The 18897-nt window shown below is 48.9% G+C and overlaps 1 protein-coding gene across 3 annotated transcripts in view; it reads right to left on the reverse strand.

Annotated features, from left to right (window-relative positions):
• Camkk2 (calcium/calmodulin dependent protein kinase kinase 2) overlaps positions 1-18897 on the reverse strand; it is a 53636-nt gene that overhangs the window by 11549 nt on the left and 23190 nt on the right. For all 3 annotated transcript variants that reach the window (XM_021222502.2, XM_029533589.1, XM_021222499.2), the window contains exons 4-13: positions 17988-18041; positions 16958-17009; positions 14312-14445; positions 9770-9806; positions 7840-7861; positions 7611-7699; positions 5365-5564; positions 4858-4911; positions 1330-1403; positions 1142-1229 (exon numbers count right to left, since the gene is read on the reverse strand). In XM_021222502.2, coding sequence (XP_021078161.1) covers positions 1142-1229; positions 1330-1403; positions 4858-4911; positions 5365-5564; positions 7611-7699; positions 7840-7861; positions 9770-9806; positions 14312-14445; positions 16958-17009; positions 17988-18041 — 804 coding nt within the window. The remainder of the gene's footprint in view (positions 1-1141; positions 1230-1329; positions 1404-4857; positions 4912-5364; positions 5565-7610; positions 7700-7839; positions 7862-9769; positions 9807-14311; positions 14446-16957; positions 17010-17987; positions 18042-18897) is intronic.

Genomic DNA, 18897 nt, shown 5'->3' on the forward strand with positions numbered 1-18897 from the left:
GCCTGCCTCTGCCTCCCGAGAGCTGGGATTAAAGGTATGCGCCACCGCACCCAGCGATTTCATTCTTTTTAAAGACACAATCTTGGGCTGGAGAGATGGCTCAGCGGGTAAGAGCACTGACTGCTCTTCTGAAGGTCCTGAGTTCAAATCCCAGCAACCACATGGTGGCTCACAACCACCTGTAATGAGATCTGACACCCCTTCTGGTGTGTCTGAAGACAGCTACAGTGTACTTACATATAATAAATAAATCTTTGAGCTGGAGCGAGCAGGGACTGAGGTAACAGGGTTGACCGGAGCGAGCAGAGCAGAGGTCCTAAATTCAATTCCCAACGACCACATGAAGGCTCACAACCATCTGTACAGCTACAGTGTATTCTCATATACATAAAATAAATCTTTAAAGACACGGTCTCACACATCTCAGAGTGGCCCCTGACTCACTATGTAGCCAAGGACAACCTTAAACTTCTGATTCTACCTCCACCCCCACCCCCCAGGCTCTGTGATTATAGGCATGCATTCATTACAATGCCCAGTTTATCCAGTATTAGAGAGAGCCCTGGGCTTCACGCATGCCAGCCAACTGTTCTATCAACTGAGTGACATCCCAAGACCCATCTTGAGGTTTTGTTTGTTTGTTTGTTTGTTTTTGTTTTTAAAGGGCCAGATGTGTGTACTTGGCATCGACAGGGGTGTGCAGGTTGGTGGGCAAGGTCTCTGCTGTTAGTACTTTCCACTCCAGGGCAGAAGTCAGCAGGGAGAGGTTGACCTGCCCACTAACTTCCCCGGACTCTGCAGTTCCTCGGGGGGCCGGCCCACATCTTCAACAGGGACACGAAAGGACTTGAGGTTCAGCTGCCCAGAGCATAGAGCACACAGGGGGCCCCAAGACCACTCTTGGGAGGGACGGACCCCATCAGCACAAGCCAATGGGAGCAAAAGCACAGGCAGCCCAGCTGATGGGTCCCAGGTCCCGTTCCCCCATCACAGCAGATGGAACCAGCCAACGCTCTTCCCAGGGAACCAGAAGCTCCGGGACGTGGAGGGCGGTGATGCAGGAGAGGACTGAGCCAAACGTTTCCAAGCACAGGACGCGGGTTTCGAGAACTCGCCTTCTCAGCCAGCGGCAGCCACATACCTTGATTTCAGGCACCACAATCCTGGACTCTGGATTCTTGTCCAACATCCGGGTGATCAGATCTTTCAAGTCTTCGGCTATATCGGGCCTGGGGATGACGACAGTCACAGGTAGGTCACAGAAAACTCAAGAAGCCTGAGCACTAAGGAATCAGAAGGTGACGCGGTCGACAGGGAGGCACTACTCACTGGTCGGGAAACTCCAGGACTTGACTCTTGATCTTACTGTGCAAACACATGATTCGTTCATCCATGAAAGGGCACTGCGGAGAGAGTGGGGAATGCGGTGCTCAGTGGTGGCCACATGTATCCTCCAGTGCCCCGTGTCATTCCTCAGGGTTCACAGCAGAGAAATAAGCAGCAGTGGCCCAGGCTGGGGAAGGGGGAGGAACCATTCCCCTTCACCCCGCCCCCCAAATCAATAGAGGACCAGGATAAAGGCTGGTCCCAAGTATTTATCAACCGTGCCCGGCTAACCTGCCTTGTATGGAAGCTTCAGTTTCCTACTGACACCAAAGCAAACGCTCTTCCCCACCTACCTACCCAGGGAGCAATTAAGAAGCCGAGAGTAATATGTGCACACACTCTTGCACATGTGTGTATATGATTATAAGTGTGTATGTGTATGTGTGACTATGAGTGTGTATTTGTATGTGTGATTATGTGTATTGTGTATGAGAGAATGTGTGTGTGTATGTGTATGATTATGAGTGTGTATGTGTATGTGTGACTATTGTATGTTTGTATGTATGATTATGTGCATTGTTTATGAGAGAATGTGTGTGTGATGTGTGGGTGTGAGTATGTGTGTGTGTGTATGTATGTGTGTGGGGGTGTGTGTATGTGTGTGGGGGTGTGTGTATGTATATGTGTGTGTGTGTATGTATGTATGTGTGTGTGTGTGTGATCATGAGCTTTTGCCCTGGCTCAGGAGCCATAGGAGACTTTCTGTGGCTACACAGCCAATTCACATTGTCTTCCCTGGAATGATCTCCCCATCAACTGCTTGTTCTCTCTAGTCATGTCTGACCAAAGCTACCCATGAGCGGTCCCCTACAGAGCGGACCCACCTCATTCTTTTTTTTTGTTTTGTTTTGTTTTGTTTTGTTTTGTTTTGTTTTTCTGTGTAGCCCTGGCTGTCCTAGAACTCACTCTGTAGACCAGGCTGGCCTCGAACTCAGAAATCCACCTGCCTCTGCCTCCCAAGTGCTGGGATTAAAGGCGTGTGCCACCACCGCCCGGCGGACCCACCTCATTCTTGCCAACCACACCATCCCCAGCTGGACACCTAACCCTGTCATTCACTGATAACTCCTTTCCACTGTAACCTCAACTCCACCAGCTCAGGGCTTCCTGGCACAGTAAATGCTGAACTAATGAGAATTCAGATTGGTTCTGTCTAACCCCTCGGGGCTAGGGTGCAGCTCAGCGGTACAAATGGTACTTAGTATGCACAAGGCCCTGGGTTCTATTGACAGCTGAGAGAAGGTAGGAATGATGATAGATATATGGATACTATATCATAATGGAAAATTCCAGGTGGCAGGGTTATGGGGTGTAGTGGTTTGAATATGTTTGGCTCATAGGAAGTGGAACTGTAAGGGGGCGTGGCCTTGCTGGAGTGGGTGTGGCCTCGATGAGGAGGAAGCGTATCCCTGTGAGCGTGGGCTCTGAAGCTCAGCTGAGTGCAGAAGGGTCAGTCTCTCCTGGTTGCCTTCAAATCAAGATGCAGGGCTCTGAACTCCTCTGCCAGCACCATGCCTTCCTGCACTCTGCTATGATGATAATGGACGAAACCTCTGAAACTGTGAGCCAGTCCCAGCTAAATGTTTACTCTTATAAGAGTTGCCTTGGGGGCTGGTGAGATGGCTCAGTGGGTAAGAGCACCCGACTGCTCTTCCAAAGGTCCTGAGTTCAAATCCCAGCAACCACATGGTGGCTCATAACCATCTGTAACAAGACCTGACACCCTCTTCTGGAGTGTCTGAAGACAGCTATGTGTGTAATTACATATAATAAATAAATAAAGCCGTAAAAAAAAAAAAAAGAATTCTTTAAAAAAAAAAAAAAAAAAGAGTTGCCTTGGTCATGGTGTCTCTTTATAGTAATGGAAACCCTCACTAAGACCTGGGTTTTTACTACAGAATTTGCTCAACTTTATGTTGAACTGAAAATTGTTGTAAAGATATACTTTGTGTGTGTGTGTGTGTGTGTGTGTGTGTGTGTGTGCGCGCGCGCGCGCGCATGCATGTAAATATGTGCCACTTGCATGCAGTGCCCTGGGAGACCAGTAGAGGGAGTGAGAAACCCTGGAACTCAAGTTTCAACTCACTGTGAGCAGCCATATAGACCCTGGGAACCAACCTAGGTCCTCTGCAAGAACAGCCAGTGCGCCTAACTGCTAGCCCATCTCACTAGCCCTAAGGAAAAAATTTCCAAACAAATATTGAGGGAAAGTAGCTTTTTAAAATCAAAACAAAACAAAAGAAGTCCTGAAACTCTTAGGAGCAGACTGGCCTCAAACTCAAAAGATCTGCCTGCCTCTGCTTCCCAAGGGCTGGGATTAAAGGCGTGCGCCACCACTGCCCGGCCTGAAACACAACAGACTTCTAATGTGCATCTAAAGGCTGCTTTTGCTTTTTTTTTTTTTTTTTTTTTTTTAAGATTTATTTATTTATTATATGTAAGTACACTGCAGGTGTCTTGAGACACTCCAGAAGAGGGCGCCAGATCTATTTACAAATGGTTGTGAGCCACCATGTGTTTGCTGGGAATTGAACTCAGGACCTTCGGAAGAGCAGTCAGTGCTCTTAACCGCTGAGCCATCTCTCCAGCCCGAAACACAATTCTTAAGCTTCCCTATGCAGGAAGGAACACAAGCTCAAAAAAGAAAGGAGCAAAAATCAAACTGAACTCACAGTTAAAAGAGTTCAGAGTCGGGCGTGGTAGTGCATGCCTTTAATCCCAGCACTCGGGAGGCAGAGGCAGGTGGATTTCTGAGTTCGAGGCCAGCCTGATCTACAGAGTGAGTTCTAGGACAGCCAGGGTTATACAGAGAAACCCTGTCTCAGAAAACAACAACAACAACAACAAAAAGAGTTCACAGTTTAAAGAGATGCCTTGCTAGGCATGGTAGTGCATGCTTTTAATCCCAGCACTCGGGAGGCAGAGGTAGGAGGATCTCTGTGAGTTCGAGGCCAGCCTGGTCTACAAAATGAATTCCAGGACAACCAGGGCTACACAGAGAAACTCTGTCTTGATAAACCAATTAAACAAAACCAAAACCACTCCCTAAGTCAATAATGCCCTACAAACCATGATTCCCATTCCCATTCTTTCCCTGGCAATAGTAGTAAGGCACACCACTGATGAAAAGCACATCAAACCAGTACTAAGTAAAGCTGCAAAGAACTCAGTGATTGATTAATGATGTCTGTCTCGGGCTCAGGAACAGACAGAGGTGGTATATTTGTTGTGGGTTTGCTCTAAACTCATCAAGTATCTACAATCTCCATAATCTCTGTTGAGCCTTCTGTTTCTTTCAACCATTTCCATACGAATGAGAGCATCCTAGAAACATGTCTATTACAAAGACTTTTTTTTTTTTTATCTGTTCATTCAGCTGTGGAGATGTTATTTGCAAATGAGAACTGTCTCCTTGCAAGGTAACCAGCCACCCACAGCCCTCAGAGAATATAGGACACACCACCCTCTTACCTGGCCAAAGACAAAGCAGTACAGCGTCACACCCATGGCCCAAACATCCAAGGCCTGCAAGAAAAGGAGATCTCACTGTGATGGACAGTTGTTTTTGCAGATCCAGTAACCAAGTCTCCAATCTCCCCGGCACAACCACCATCTCTTAGTCTACCTTCTTGGGGTGGAACAAAACCTGCTTCCTATCTCTGCTGCTTAGGACGCGACACACAGGCATGGCCAATGAAAGCCCAGCTCCCCACCAGCCATAGTGGACGGTTGGAGTGTCTTTGCTGTCGCTGTTCAGTGAGCAAAAGCTACTGAAGTTGGTTACCTGATGGGAAGTAGCCTGTAGGTACCGGTGCCTGACCCATGTGCAGGGGGAGACACCGATCCTTGTGTGAGTTCCTGGGTCCGGCTGATCCTGTTCACTGGCGACATGACCCAGTGGACTTGCTAAATGTATATCTCTTACACTCAGAACCCAAGGATGCTGATACAGGCAGAACTCTGCAGACCCAGACCTACCTTTCCAGAGAAGATCTTCCGGGTCTCTGAGAGTGACTCGGGTGCCATGAAGGCAGGTGTGCCCACGGTGTTAGACAGCAAGGCATCGCTGCCCTTGAACTCATTGCTTACACCGAAGTCGGCTATCTTGATGTGCCCGTCTTCCCCCACCAGGAGGTTGGAAGGCTTGATGTCCCGGTGGATGATCTTCTGATAGTGTACTAGATACAGAAGATACCAAGGGAGAAGAGGGGACAGGGAAACCCCATGAAAATCCCCACTTGGCCATGCAGCCCAGCATGTCCCTGATGCCTCATGTGACAAGCCCCAAGTGCCCTCCCCAAACACACTGTGAAAGAGAAGGAGAAAGTATGTTTAAGGACCTTTACATGATTCTCAACATACCAACCATCTATAGCAATTTTTAACCACCTGTCGCAGCCTATAGCCAAACACAACTTCCTTTACCAATGGCTGACACTCATCATGGCCAGCAAGTCACTCGAAGCCAGAGCGGGTTCATGTGAAGGGTGAACCACAACACAGAACAGGGGACTTAGCTTCTCAGTGGATATAAGCAGCAGGCAATACTACAGTCTGGACGTCCCAAGCACCAAATCTAGGGTAGTGATGAAGAGCTTGGTGATGTAAAAAGAGCAAAGGAGCCAGGCAGTGGTGGCGCACGCCTTTAATCCCAGCACTTGGGAGGCAGAGGCAGGTGGGTTTCTGAGTTCGAGGCCAGCCTGGTCTACAGAGTGAATCCCAGGACAGCCAGGGCTACACAGAGAAACCCTGTGTTACATAATTCACATTTATCCCAATTAAATGTCAAAACGAAAGGGGGGGTGGGGCAGGGAAAGCAATGGTGGCACACACCTTTAATCCCAGCACTCGGGAGGCAGAGGCTGACAGACCAGCCTGGTCTACATAGTGAGTTCCAGGACAGCCAAGGCTGTTACCCAGAAAAACCCTGTCTCAAAAAAAAAAAAAAAAAAAAAAAAAAAAAAAAAAAAAAAAAGGGCACAACCACCCTGTGTGATAGGCAGGGGTAAAAGCCACAATGGCCAACAAGAGCCCAACAGAACCACTGATCGAAGCCCTGGTGAGAGACTTTATCTCACAAATGAGGGGTGGCAGGAGGCTAACAGAATCTCTCATCCCATGCAGCTGGGTGGGAGAGAAGATAATGCAAATGGAGCCTGTACTGGCTGGTTTTGTGTGTCAACTTGACATAGGCTGGAGTTATCACAGAGAAAGGAGCTTCAGTTGGGGAAATGCCCCCATGAGATCCAGCTGTAAGGCATTTTCTCAATTAGTGATCAAGAGGGGGAGGGCCCCTTGTGGGTGGTGCCATCCCTGGGCTGGTAGTCTTGGGTTCTATAAGAGAGCAGGCTGAGCAAGCCAGGGGAAGCAAGCCAGTAAGGAACATCCCTCCACGGCTTCTGTATCAGCTCCTGCTTCCTGACCTGCTTGAGTTCCAGTCCTGACTTTCTTGGTGATGAACAGCAATGTGGAAGTGTAAGCTGAATAAACCCTTTCCTAACCTGCTTCTTGGTAGGGATATTCTGTGCAGGAATAGAAACCCTAAGACAGAGCCCTTGCTATGCCTGGTCTTCATAGAACGGGCTGGATTCTCAAAAGTCACCAATGGGCTAGGGAAATGGCTTATTCAATCAAGTGTTCACAGGCATGAGATCTGATTTTGGTCCCTAGCACCCATTTGGAGGAAAAAAACCAAAAACCAAGAAACAAAACCAGCTGTGCATGGTGTGCACGCATCATCCCACTGATGGGGAAGGGGAGATGAGCGGATCACGAGGCCTCACTGACCGGCCAGCTTGTGAGCTCCAGGCCAATGAAAGACACTGCCCCCCCCCCCCAAACAGACTGTCTCTGCAACCTATCCCAATGTATTAATAAAAAGGTTATTTTCATCATAAAAATAGCTGAAAATGTTAAAACAAGGTAGAGAGCTCCTACGGAAAGACACTGAGGTCGTCATATGCAGGAGCCTATTATCCACATCACGCCAATGTTCTTCAGTTGTCTCGGTAGGAGGGAGAAGGTCTTCTACTGCCAAAAGACAGCCCCATCTGCAGCCCACATAGTCCTGTGTCCCCACCCTCCTGCTTTGCTCCAGCAGGGAAATGAGATACTTTCCATTTCTACCCACTGGCTGTGATGCTAACTAACCCAAAGGAGCAGCTCCTCCCCTCCCAGTCCCCCCACTCCCCCTGCACTCCTCCCTTCCCCAGGGCATGGCTTACAGTACTCGATGCCTTTGATCAGATCCTGGAAGTAGAACCGGGCCTGGTCTTCAGACAGTGGCTTGAGGGTGGGTACTTCCATCACAGGCCTGAAAGGTGGACATGTGTATAAACAAGGGAAACCAGATGCAGCTAGCCCTGGCCCGCTCTCTCCCTCAGAGCCCAGCTCCCCTTGCTCAGCTTTCAAGTGCAGGATGCCTGGCATTGGGCCCAGGAGACAAACACTCACCCTTGGTTCACCAACTCAAACACTGTGGGGAAGAGAAGGAAGAAGCCGTCATACGGAGACACTGTGACTCTATCTCCCTCCTCCTCAACTACCCCACCGCCCGGGAGGGCTGAGGAGACACACAGTCTGCTGAATACAAGCTGCTCAGCGTCACCAAGTGCTACCAAGGAGGAAAAGGACCTCTGCTGTCCCGGGGGCCCTACATGGATTTTATTTCTAGGATTCAAAATAGCCAAGGAAAAGTTGTACCTGAAGTTGCAAGTCTGTAACTCCCACTATTTAGGAAGCTAAGGCAGGAGGATTACAAATTCAAAGCCAGCTGGAGCTATACAGTGAGTTTAAGACTAGCCTAGCCAACTCAGTGAGCTCTCAAAAACCAAAAGGAAGGCTCGGGATATAGATCAATGATATAGTGCTGGTCTATATCAATTGGCATACATTAGACTCTGGGTTTGAGCCCTGGGAATGGATCACACTCATACACAGAGAGACACACAGACACTACACAGAAACACAGACACATATACGTACTCTCACAGAGACACACAAAGGCACAGACACTACACACACACACACACACACACACACACACACACACACACACACGGAGCTTGGGGACAGGACTCAGACCTTGTATATTTGAGGTAAGCACACTACCATTAAGCTATATTTTTCTTTTTTTTTTTTTTTTTTTGGTTTTTCGAGACAGGGTTTCTCTGTNTAGCCCTGGCTGTCCTGGAACTCACTTTGTAGACCAGGCTGGCCTCGAACTCAGAAATCCGCCTGCCTCTGCCTCCCGAGTGCTGGGATTAAAGGCGTGCGCCACCACGCCCGGCTTAAGCTATATTTTTCATGTTTTTCCTTAAATTTCTTTAAAAGAAAAAAAAGATTTATTTGAGGGCAGAAGAGATGGCTCAGTGGTTAAGAGCACCGACTACTCTTTCAGAGGTCCTGAGTTCAATTCCCAGCCACCACATGGTGGCTCACAACCATCTGTAATGGAATCCGATGTACTCCCATATATAAAATAAAGTGACTCTTTAAAAAAAAACAAACAAAAAAGATTTATTTATTTTATGTATATGAGTACACTCATGTTTTTCTTTAAGTTGACTCATTTTTAATTTTTTTCCCCTTCTCTTTTGAGACAGGGTCTCACTATGCAGCCCCTGGGGGCTGGTCTAGGGATCATAAATACAAATCCTTGGCCTCTGCCTCCTGAGAGCTGCAATTAAAAGTATGTGCCACCGTCCCTGACGTCCTCACCATTTATAAAGGGGTCCCTGACAACACACCTAAGCTTTTGTGTGGGAATTGTATCCATATCTCTGAGTGCCCCATTGTCCCCCGTGGCTTCCCAAACGCACCGTTCTCACTCCTGACCCCTCTCCCTACTTCTCTAGCACTGAGCTTTTTACTTTTTACGTCCTTAAAGCCTGGGGGACTTTTCTACCTGTTCCTCCCTCTGCCCAGATGCCCTTCCCCAGATTAACACGGCCATCTCTGACATCCAGCTGTTAGCCGCTCATCTCCTATGTAAGGTGGTCTGTCCACTGTCCCTGACATCGCCCTAATTAATTACCCTTAAAATATCTAAATTCTCATTTATTTATCGACTCTGTCTCTCCTGCCTAGGATAGCAGCTGTAAAGGTCTTATCCTCGGTGCCTAGAACAGCTCTGAGTATACAGTAGGTGCTCAATAAAGAGCTGCAAATGAACACAGAAGAGATCTAGATGTTAAAAGTCCCAGTATGAACTCCTTCCTATGCCCTGCTTTAAACCGGACGTGTGGGGTACGGCGGGGAATGGCGGGGCCGGGGAAAGAGGAGCCCGTCCTTGATGGTTCAGGGCTACAGCTATCAGGAGAAGACACACTTAGGTGTTAGCAGACACAGCTACTTCAGGGTGGATGGAGGGAAGCAGTCTTACCCATGTATAGATGGTCCTCGTTGGGGTCATCCAGGACCTGATGGCACAGCCACCCAGGAGCAAGGAGAGAAAGAACAATTATGAGCAAGAGGAAGTAGGAGTGTGTGATGGCCTGTGCTCACAGTGGGGAGCACTTCCCACTCACAGGGGGAACACTTCGCACCCACAGGGGGAGCACTTCCCACCCTCAGAAGGGAGTACTTCCCACCCACAGGAGGGAGCACTTTCCACTCATAGGGGGAGTACTTCCCACCCATAGGAGGGAGCACTTCACACCCACAGGTAGGAGCACTTCCCACTCACAGGGGGAGTACTTCCCACCCTCAAGAAGGAACACTTCCCCTCATTGGGGAGCACTTCCCACCCTAGGAGATGAGCACTTCACTCACAGGGGGAGCACTTAGCACTCTCAGGGAGGAGCACTTCACTCACAGGGGGAGCATTTCCCACTCACAGGGGGAGCACTACCCACCCTCAAGGAGGAGCACTTCCCATTCACAGGAAGGAGCACTTCCCACCCTTTTCCCCAATCAAGACAGAAATTCCCAGAGTATGACGGCCAAGTGCACCTATCCTCAAGCCCAAGCCAGTCCTCAGTGTTTGGAATACCTTGAAGAGAAGAACAGTGGGGGAAGATTAAACCCTTCCCGGAAACACCCCACATCGGGATGCCAATCCAGCCCATCTCCTAGGAGACATGCCCTGGGTTTCAGAGTAAAACTTAAACCCTACCTGAACTCAAGAAGAACTGAACCCATTCCTCCCAACCCTACCAGGACATGCCGCCATGCCTGCTCCTGCCTCTCTCCAATGGGTGGGTCTCAAGCTTGTCCACTTTGACTATCTTGGTGATGTCCAATACTGTCTGGGCACACAATAGATACCCAAGAAACACTGATATATATTTTTTAAAGATTTATTATTATATCTAAATACACTGTAGCTGTCTTCAGACACACCAGAAGAGGGCGTCAGATCTCATTACAGATGGTTGTGAGCCACCATGTGGTTGCTGGGGTTTGAACTCAGGACCTTCGGAAGAGCAGTCAGTGCTCTTAACCGCTGAGCCATCTCTCCAGCCCTGAAACACTGATATATTAACAGAATGGTTGTGTGGTCTTGCTGACTGGAGTCAGATGCACAGGCTACTGGGGACAAAAGAGATCCCACTAGGGCTCAGTGCCACCTCAGACCATGCTCCCCAGGGCTTCTGCTAAGATGGCCAACTCCAGCAATGGGGGACTGAGATCAGGAAAAGGTAACTGCTTAATGCTACTCCCTGTCTTTTGGGGAGAGGGACATGGGCAGGACCCCCCAGCTAGACTAGGCCGTTTGTATCTTCCACCTCACCCACCTTCCCCAGCCACCCCGGGTTGCTTAGGACTGCAGGCATACGTGGGCATTCCATCTGGAACTTTGAGCCCTCCTGTGAGGACAAGTTAGACCCAGGACCCATATAGAGTTCCGTGGCCACGGGCCTCCAGGCAAGGAATGGCCCTATTGGGCCTCCCATCCTCCAAAGGGAAGGCTATGTTCTCCATAGCGGCTTGGGAACCTCACACATGTGGCTCCTCCTTCTGCAATGTCCTCTGTTGTGCCTGCCAACCAGGAAATAGCTAAGGCCACTTCAAAGATTATGTTTGCCACAAAGTCTTCCCTGCCCCATTCGCACAGTCAACACGGTCCTTCACCAGGTGACAACCTGACAATCTTGACCAGAGGTGCCCCAGATTGGATCTGAACCTCCAGTGGAATCCACAAGTCACCCTCCAGAGGTCTATCAGATGAAAACTATTTTCACTTTTAGACTATGACAACACCAGCCTTTCTTTTTTGTTGTTTGTTTTTGTTTGTTTGTTTGTTTTTCGAGACAGGGTTTTTCTGTATAGCCCTGGCTGTCCTGGAACTCACTTTGTAGGCCTCGAACTCAGAAATCCACCTGCCTCTGCCTCCCGAGTGCTGGGATTAAAGGTGTGCGCCACCATGTCTGGCTACCACCTGCATTTCTTTTCTTTTCTTTTTTTTTTTTTTTTTTGGTTTTTCAAGTCCGCCATTTCTTACTCTCCTCCTCTACTGGGATCCACTGTCCAGAAGGCACAAGACAATGTGACCAGTGTCACCATAGACTAAAGGCCAAAGCAGAGAGAAAACCTAGATGCCTTTTAATAAGTCAACATTAACAAAGAACAACAATAGCAGCAACAGCTACAATGTATAAAAATACATCCTTTCTTTTTCTTTTCCCTGCCTAGGGATAGCCAACTCAGTGAAGGGTAAAGTGTGCCCAGAGTCCATGTAAAGGACTTGGTAAGGGCTAGAGAGATGGCTCAGGGGTGAAGAGCATATACCCGAGCCGGGCAGTGGTGGTACACGCCTCTAATCCCAGCACTCGGGGGGGGGGGTAGGTGGATCTCTGAATTTGAAGCCAGTCTGGTCTACAGAGCAAATTCCAGGACAGCCAGGGCTACTCAAGGAAACCCCACCTCCACAGTGGGGGAGGGGGGAGCACACACTGGAGCTCAAATCCCAGCATCCACGTCACACAGCTCACAANCCAGAGTCCATGTAAAGGACTTGGTAAGGGCTAGAGAGATGGCTCAGGGGTGAAGAGCATATACCCGAGCCGGGCAGTGGTGGTACACGCCTCTAATCCCAGCTCGGGGGGGGGGGGGGAGGAGGCAGAGGCAGGCAGGTCTCTGTGAGTTGGAGGCCAACCTGGTTTACAGAGTGAGTTCCAGGACAACCAGGGCTACTCAAGGAAACCCCACCTCCACAGTGGGGGAGGGGGGAGCACACACTGGAGCTCAAATCCCAGCATCCACGTCACACAGCTCACAACCACCTATTCTAGGGGATCTGACGTCTCCGGCATCAGCATGAGTGCACCCCATCATACAGACGTGACTAAAGATCAATAATAAATACCTTTTAAAAAGTGGAGCATGGTGGCATAGGGCACACTTACAATCCCAAGTAAGAGACTCTGTCTCAAAAAAAGGAGAGTGCTTCCTGTGGAATGACACCCAAGACTGACTACTGTTCTCCGTAAGTATGTGCATGCATGTGCGCGCGCGCGCGCGCGCGCGCACACACACACACACACACACACACACACATATATATCACTTAGTCATGTATAACAGAGTTACTGTCTTTCAATTAATTAACAAAGACTTTAAAATTCTGTCCATTTGTGGTTTTGATTTGGGGGTTTGCTTGTTTGAGACAGGACTGTTGGGGAACCCAGGCTGATCCTGTCCTTTTGAATCTCTTCTCTCCATCTCGAGACAGAAGACAGGTGTGACTAGCACTGGTTTAGAGTTTAATGGGATGCACAGGAATAAATGTGACTTATGTGAGCGGCAGCAGCGGGGTGAGCTCTGTTGAGGTTAGAAACGATGCGTTCCCTACATCCCTACAGGTTCCTGTGTGGAAGGCCCAGTCCCCAGCTGGCATTCTGTTCGTTAGTCCAGGGTAGAGGCACAACTTCATAAATTCAAAAGGCACGCGCCTTAGCGGTAACTTCCCCCTGACACACATTCGCAGGCAGGCAGCAGGCACTGCCCCTACCTCCAACACCCCACCCTCGTCCCCACCCCCTTTGGGGCTACCTCGTGCCTGCTTAGCCCCAGATTCGACACAATGAGACCAGCTGAACACCATCTGCAAACAGCCTTGGGCGGAGTTCAATCTTTCTTTGTATTAAGTTGTTTTTCTCAGTATTTACAATGACTAAAAGCTAACTCGAAGTTTTCCAGAATGTTTAAAAGCACAGCAAGTCATCTTGAGACAGAACAACAAGACAAAACAAAACATGAGAACTGATATAGCTGATAGGCTGGCTAAATATAGTGCGGAATGAACCCAGCTCCTCCGGTGTTTATAAACGAGGGTTCACTGGAACACAGGCATGCTTCCATACTGACTTGTTCATTTCTGAGGCAAGCTCTTGCTCTGTAGGCCCGGCTGGCCTGGAATCCATTATATCTACTAGGCCGACCTCCGAGTCACAGAGCTCCGAGACTCCCTCTGCCTTGGGAGTGCTGGGATTAAATGTGTGTATGACTGTACCCTGCACTACTGTTTGGGGTTTTTAAGTTGTTGTTATTGGTATCTTGTGGGTTTGTATGCACTATGCCTTTATGTGGGTTCTAAGGATCAAACTCGGATTATTGGGCTTATATTATCGAGAACCAATTGCCTCTGCCCACTGAGTTACCTCATAGAACTTCACTTATTTGTATGGGCAGCTAATTCTGTGCTCCAACTATCAGCATGTTTGGTAGAAAAACCACCAACTTCAAAGAGAAAACGTAAAGGGCAAGCCTCGGAGTTCTTGGCCTCAACTTTTGCATCTGTAAAATGGGGGCGAAAGGCAGTCTTGAGGAAGCGACAGTACGTAAGGCAGCAAGTTCCTCAGCCTTGAGACAATGGTCTACTGCGACTTGACTGAAGGAATTCTAGCAATGAAGGGTCTAGTTCTTACCAAAGCCGGGGCTAGATCATCAGCCCCCCCCACCCCCGCTTCCCCTCCCTCCTCACCTCTACCAGCTTCACCACGTTGGGATGGTCCAGCTTCTTGAGGATGGCAATCTCCTGGTACACCTGCTCGATGGGGCCCCTGGGCTGGATGCAGCCCCCTGGGGCTGGGCGAGCTCCTCGGGGTGGGGGGCGACCTGCAGGAAACACAAGGAATTAGGGTAGAGGTCTTCTACCACTGAGGGCATCTGCTGATGGGACAACTGAAGGGCAAAGGACTTCCGGGAGCCTCAGTCTGCCTTCTCTTGACAATCCCCCTGCTACTGGAAGTCAGGGAGGCGGGAGTCCCCAGGCCTCTTGTTCATACTGTAAATCCTCTTTTTCCTGTCACATGCCCAACCCAAAGTGACAGCAGCTCCACTGAGGATACTGGTCCAGTTCAGCTCCCTCAACATCCCAGGGAAGTGGTTGGGTGTAGCTCAGCAGGTAGAGTGCTTGCCTAGCATGCAGAATGTCCCGGGATGGATCCCAGCACTGCATAAAAGAGGGTGTGATGATGTACCCCTAAACACTTGGTACTTGGGAGGTAGAGGCAGGAAGATTAGAAGTTCAAGGACCTTCCTTGACTACAATGTAAGTAGAAGGACAGTCTGAGATACATAATGAGATGCTGTTTAAAAAGGAAAAGAAAAACTACACACGGCGAACCAAAACAAATCAAAGGAGACCTGGTGTGTATCAGTCACTTCCCTTTGGGGCTCAGATTCCCCACTGGATAAAATAGACACGAACATCATTATCCCTCTCCTCCATGCACAGAAATGGTACCGGTGCACCAAAAAGCCAATGAGAGGAAACAAAAAGACGTCAATGAGAGAAAAAAAACACGAGCTGGCTGTGCCAGGAAGGAGCGTTTGTTACTCCATCGAAATGTTGTGGGAACGTGAAGACCAACCGTCAAAACCGTGACATCACACATCCTGTGCGAGGATGTCAGTATTGGCAGGACAGAATGCAGCTGTGGCCAAGCCTGGGCAAGGAAGATGGGCAGCTGCTGCTGCTGAAAAGGGTGTGCAAGGAAAGGAGCTGACGTAAGCCATCCTTGGCTCGGGAAGTGACCTTGGGAGATGGGAGGAGCACACCTGCCATCTGTCAGGAGGATCCAGAGGTCTGAGGCTAGCCCGGATTGGTTGGCCTCAAAAACAAAAGTGAGGACCAGCTGTGTGGTGGCTGGGATTATAAGTGGCTGCCACAACCACCTGCAGCCCGGCTTTATGTGTTCCAGCAACAGTGAATCACTGTGAGCTTGGAGAATCCAAACTCCATCTTCACACTTACAAGCCCTGCACTTGATCCACTGAGCTATCTCCCCTGCCCCGTTACTATCTTACTTTTGAGGCAAGTGTTGCCAACCTGGAGATTACTATGTAGATCAAGCTGGCCTTGAACTCCCAGACACCCCCTGCTTCTGCCTGCCAAGTGCTGAGATTAAAGAAGTGCACCACCATGCCAGGCCCAAGATTTAAATATTTTTTTTTTTAAAAAATCAACATTTTAAATGTGTTTTAGTGGCTCATTTCTTTAAATTATTCTTCCACTTCATGTGTGTGGTTTTAGGCAAGAGGGTGGTCTTAGGTGGCGAGCCTTGTATTCCTGACTCTCCTCCCTCCACATCTGAGCACTGGGGTGACAGGCTTTTGTGTTCTATGCACGCTGATTATCTTGTTAATTTTTAGGTACCATCACCACCAGGTGACTGCAGAACATTTTGTTGCTCTTTCCAAAATTCTGATTCTTCCTCCTGCTGATCTTCTTATATAAATGGCATTATACAGTGAGTGACATTTTGTGCCTGGCCTCTTTCACTTAGCATGCTTCCACATAGCAAAAAGTATTACCCTTGGATGGCTGCATATTAATCCACCATATGCATACACATTTTACTTACTCATTAAGCCACTAGAGTTGTTCCCCCATGACAGATATTGTGAATAGTGTTGCTAGCCACATGCACTGATAAGCTTTGTGTGTTTTTCATTCCCTTGGATACTAGAGATACTAGAAAAAATCTATAATCACCTGAGGGATGGCCTCTGGAGGATTCCCTTTGGTGCACTAATAGAGGTGGGAAAATTTGCCCATTGTGGGTGGCACCATTCCCTAGGTGAGAATCCTGGAGTCCATAAGCAGAGAAAGGTGCTAAACAGGAGCACTTATTCCTTTCTGCTTCCTGACTAGGGATACAATGTAACCAGCTGCGGCAAGTCTCTGAAGCCCCAAAGAGGAGACAAAGTAAAAGATTTCATCCTTAAATTGGTTTTGTCAGTCTTTGATCAGGACACCAGGAAAAGAAACAAAGACACTGGCAACTCCACATTCAGCTTTTTGATTCTTTCTTTATTCTGGCATGGGAAGGTCAGAGGGCAACTTGTAGGAGTGGGTTATGTCCTCCTACTCTTGTCCTGGGGCCTAGGGGTCAAACTCAGGTCGTGAGTCTTGGCACAAGTGCCTTTACTGCTGAGCCATCTCTCGAGCCCTCGAACTCAGCTTTTAAAGAAAAAACAAATTAGGACCCATAGCAAGCAACTGAGCACTGCTCTCAGGGGAAGCCCTGTGTGGAGGCTGTGTCTTCCCCAGAGTCCCTCTGCTGGACATCACACACACCTGGCTCAGTCCCCACACCTTAGAACAAAGGTGCACAACACTCACGTGGGAAGCCAGCCTGTCGGATCAGCTTCTTTTTGGACAGCACTTTCATTGCCTGCAGAAGAACAGACACCCCCACCCCCGCCCCAGTCTGGTTAAAGGTGGAAGGCAGGGAGATGCAGGTTATCTGCTCTCTGAGCCTCGCACTGAGCTCCCAGCCCCTCAGCACCTCAGGGCAAGGTAGTGGGAGCCTCATGTCGCCAGCAGGAGCATCTGCTACTGGGCTATGTGAAAACGAGACGCCTGGAGTTGTGCCAGTGCCAACCCTGGAGTATTCCCGAGGTTCCCTGTCAGCAGACCCAGCTGGGAAGCACTGAGCTCAGGACTCGTGCCACTGGGCCAGTCAGCGAGCCAGAGCCGGAGCAACAGACCAAGGAAGGGTATATGATGGCTGCTTGCCCAAAGTCACACTGTTAGTACACGAGAAAGGTTTGAACCTAAACTGCACTGACTCTGGAGCCTCAGCTATAAGGGCACTATGGCCACCTATTGCCTTGTTTGGGGACTGTGGAAGAGGCAGGAAAGGCAGCTCAGAGCAAGTATATGAAAGATGCTAGGCCATCTGTAAAATGGGAGCATTGCTTCCTCTAAAATGATCTAAGAGTAGGATGGGAGAACAAATACCCAAACCTTGATTGGAGCTGAGTGCTGGGAGCTGAGTGCTAGATCTGAGTGCTAGAGTGAGTGCTAGGAGCTGAATGCTAGGAGCTCAGTGCTGGGAGCTGAGTGCTAAGAGTTGAATGCTAGGAGCTGAGTGCTGGGAGCTAAGTGCAAGAGCTGAATGCTGGAAACTGAGTACTGGGAGCTGACTTCTGGGAACTGAGTGCTAGAGCTGAATGCTGGAAGCTGAGTGCTAGAGCTGAGTCCTGGGAGTTAAGTGCTGGGAGCTGAGTGCTGGGAGTTGAGTGCTGGGAACTGAGTGCTAGAGCTGAGTGCCAGGAGTTAAGTGCTGGGAGCTGAGTGCTGGGAGTTGAGTGCTGGGAACTGAGTGCTGGGAAAGAGGCTTTTCTTTAGATGGTATGGGGATACTCACGTAGTAAGTATTGTCATTTTCATTGTAGGCCAGCTTGACAACACCATAGGAGCCCTGGATAAAGAGACGCATGTGATGTGCTAGCCAGAAGCCTTGCTCTGTGAGATGAGGACTCTGCCAGGCTACAGACTGTAGCTCACTGGGCAAATGTACTCTGAGCCTGCATTCTGTGAGACTTCCCATTCTAATAATCTACATTAGCTGCTAACATTTAAATGGGAAGAGCTAGCATAAAAACCCAGGTTTTAAAAACCTGGAAAATCTCCCAAACATAGACTTTATTTCCATGCAAAAGCAGTTTATCACAGACCTCTTCACTCCACCCTATAAAAGTAACTTTTATACACCTGATGTAAATATTGTCTCTAAGGCCATTGTCTCCGTCTGCTAACCTAGGCCTAGGCCTGGAAGCTTCTGGACCCTGTACAATCTTCTCTAGGCCTAGACTGTTCTCAGCCACACCACAACTTTCCAGGAAATAACACAATCTCTGGGTTCTTATGTTCAAATATCCTGCGATAATACTCAGGTCTCATACCTACATGGCTCCACTCATGGGATCTCGCTCCAGTTAGCTCCAGTCCTCACCACTCCTTATGGTCTTATACTTAGCATACTTAGGCCAGTGATGCTAACTTCTCTTCTGCTGGTAGTGTTTGAGATTTTAGCCCCTGCAATGATACTAACAAAAACAGATGGGGGAAGGAGAGCCCCATGAATGTGATGGGGACTACCAACCATGGCAATGGAGGAATTCTCCGCAAGTTTTCTCAACTACAGAAACCCATCAAATTTAACGGTATAAATAAAAAAGGTGTGGTACAGCCGGGCGCGGTGGCGCACGCCTTTAATCCCAGCACTTGGGAGGCAGAGGCAGGCAGATTTCTGAGTTCGAGACCAGCCTGGTCTA

The sequence above is a fragment of the Mus pahari genome, chromosome 23, assembly GCF_900095145.1.
Source record: "Mus pahari chromosome 23, PAHARI_EIJ_v1.1, whole genome shotgun sequence".
NCBI lineage: Eukaryota > Metazoa > Chordata > Mammalia > Rodentia > Muridae > Mus > Mus pahari.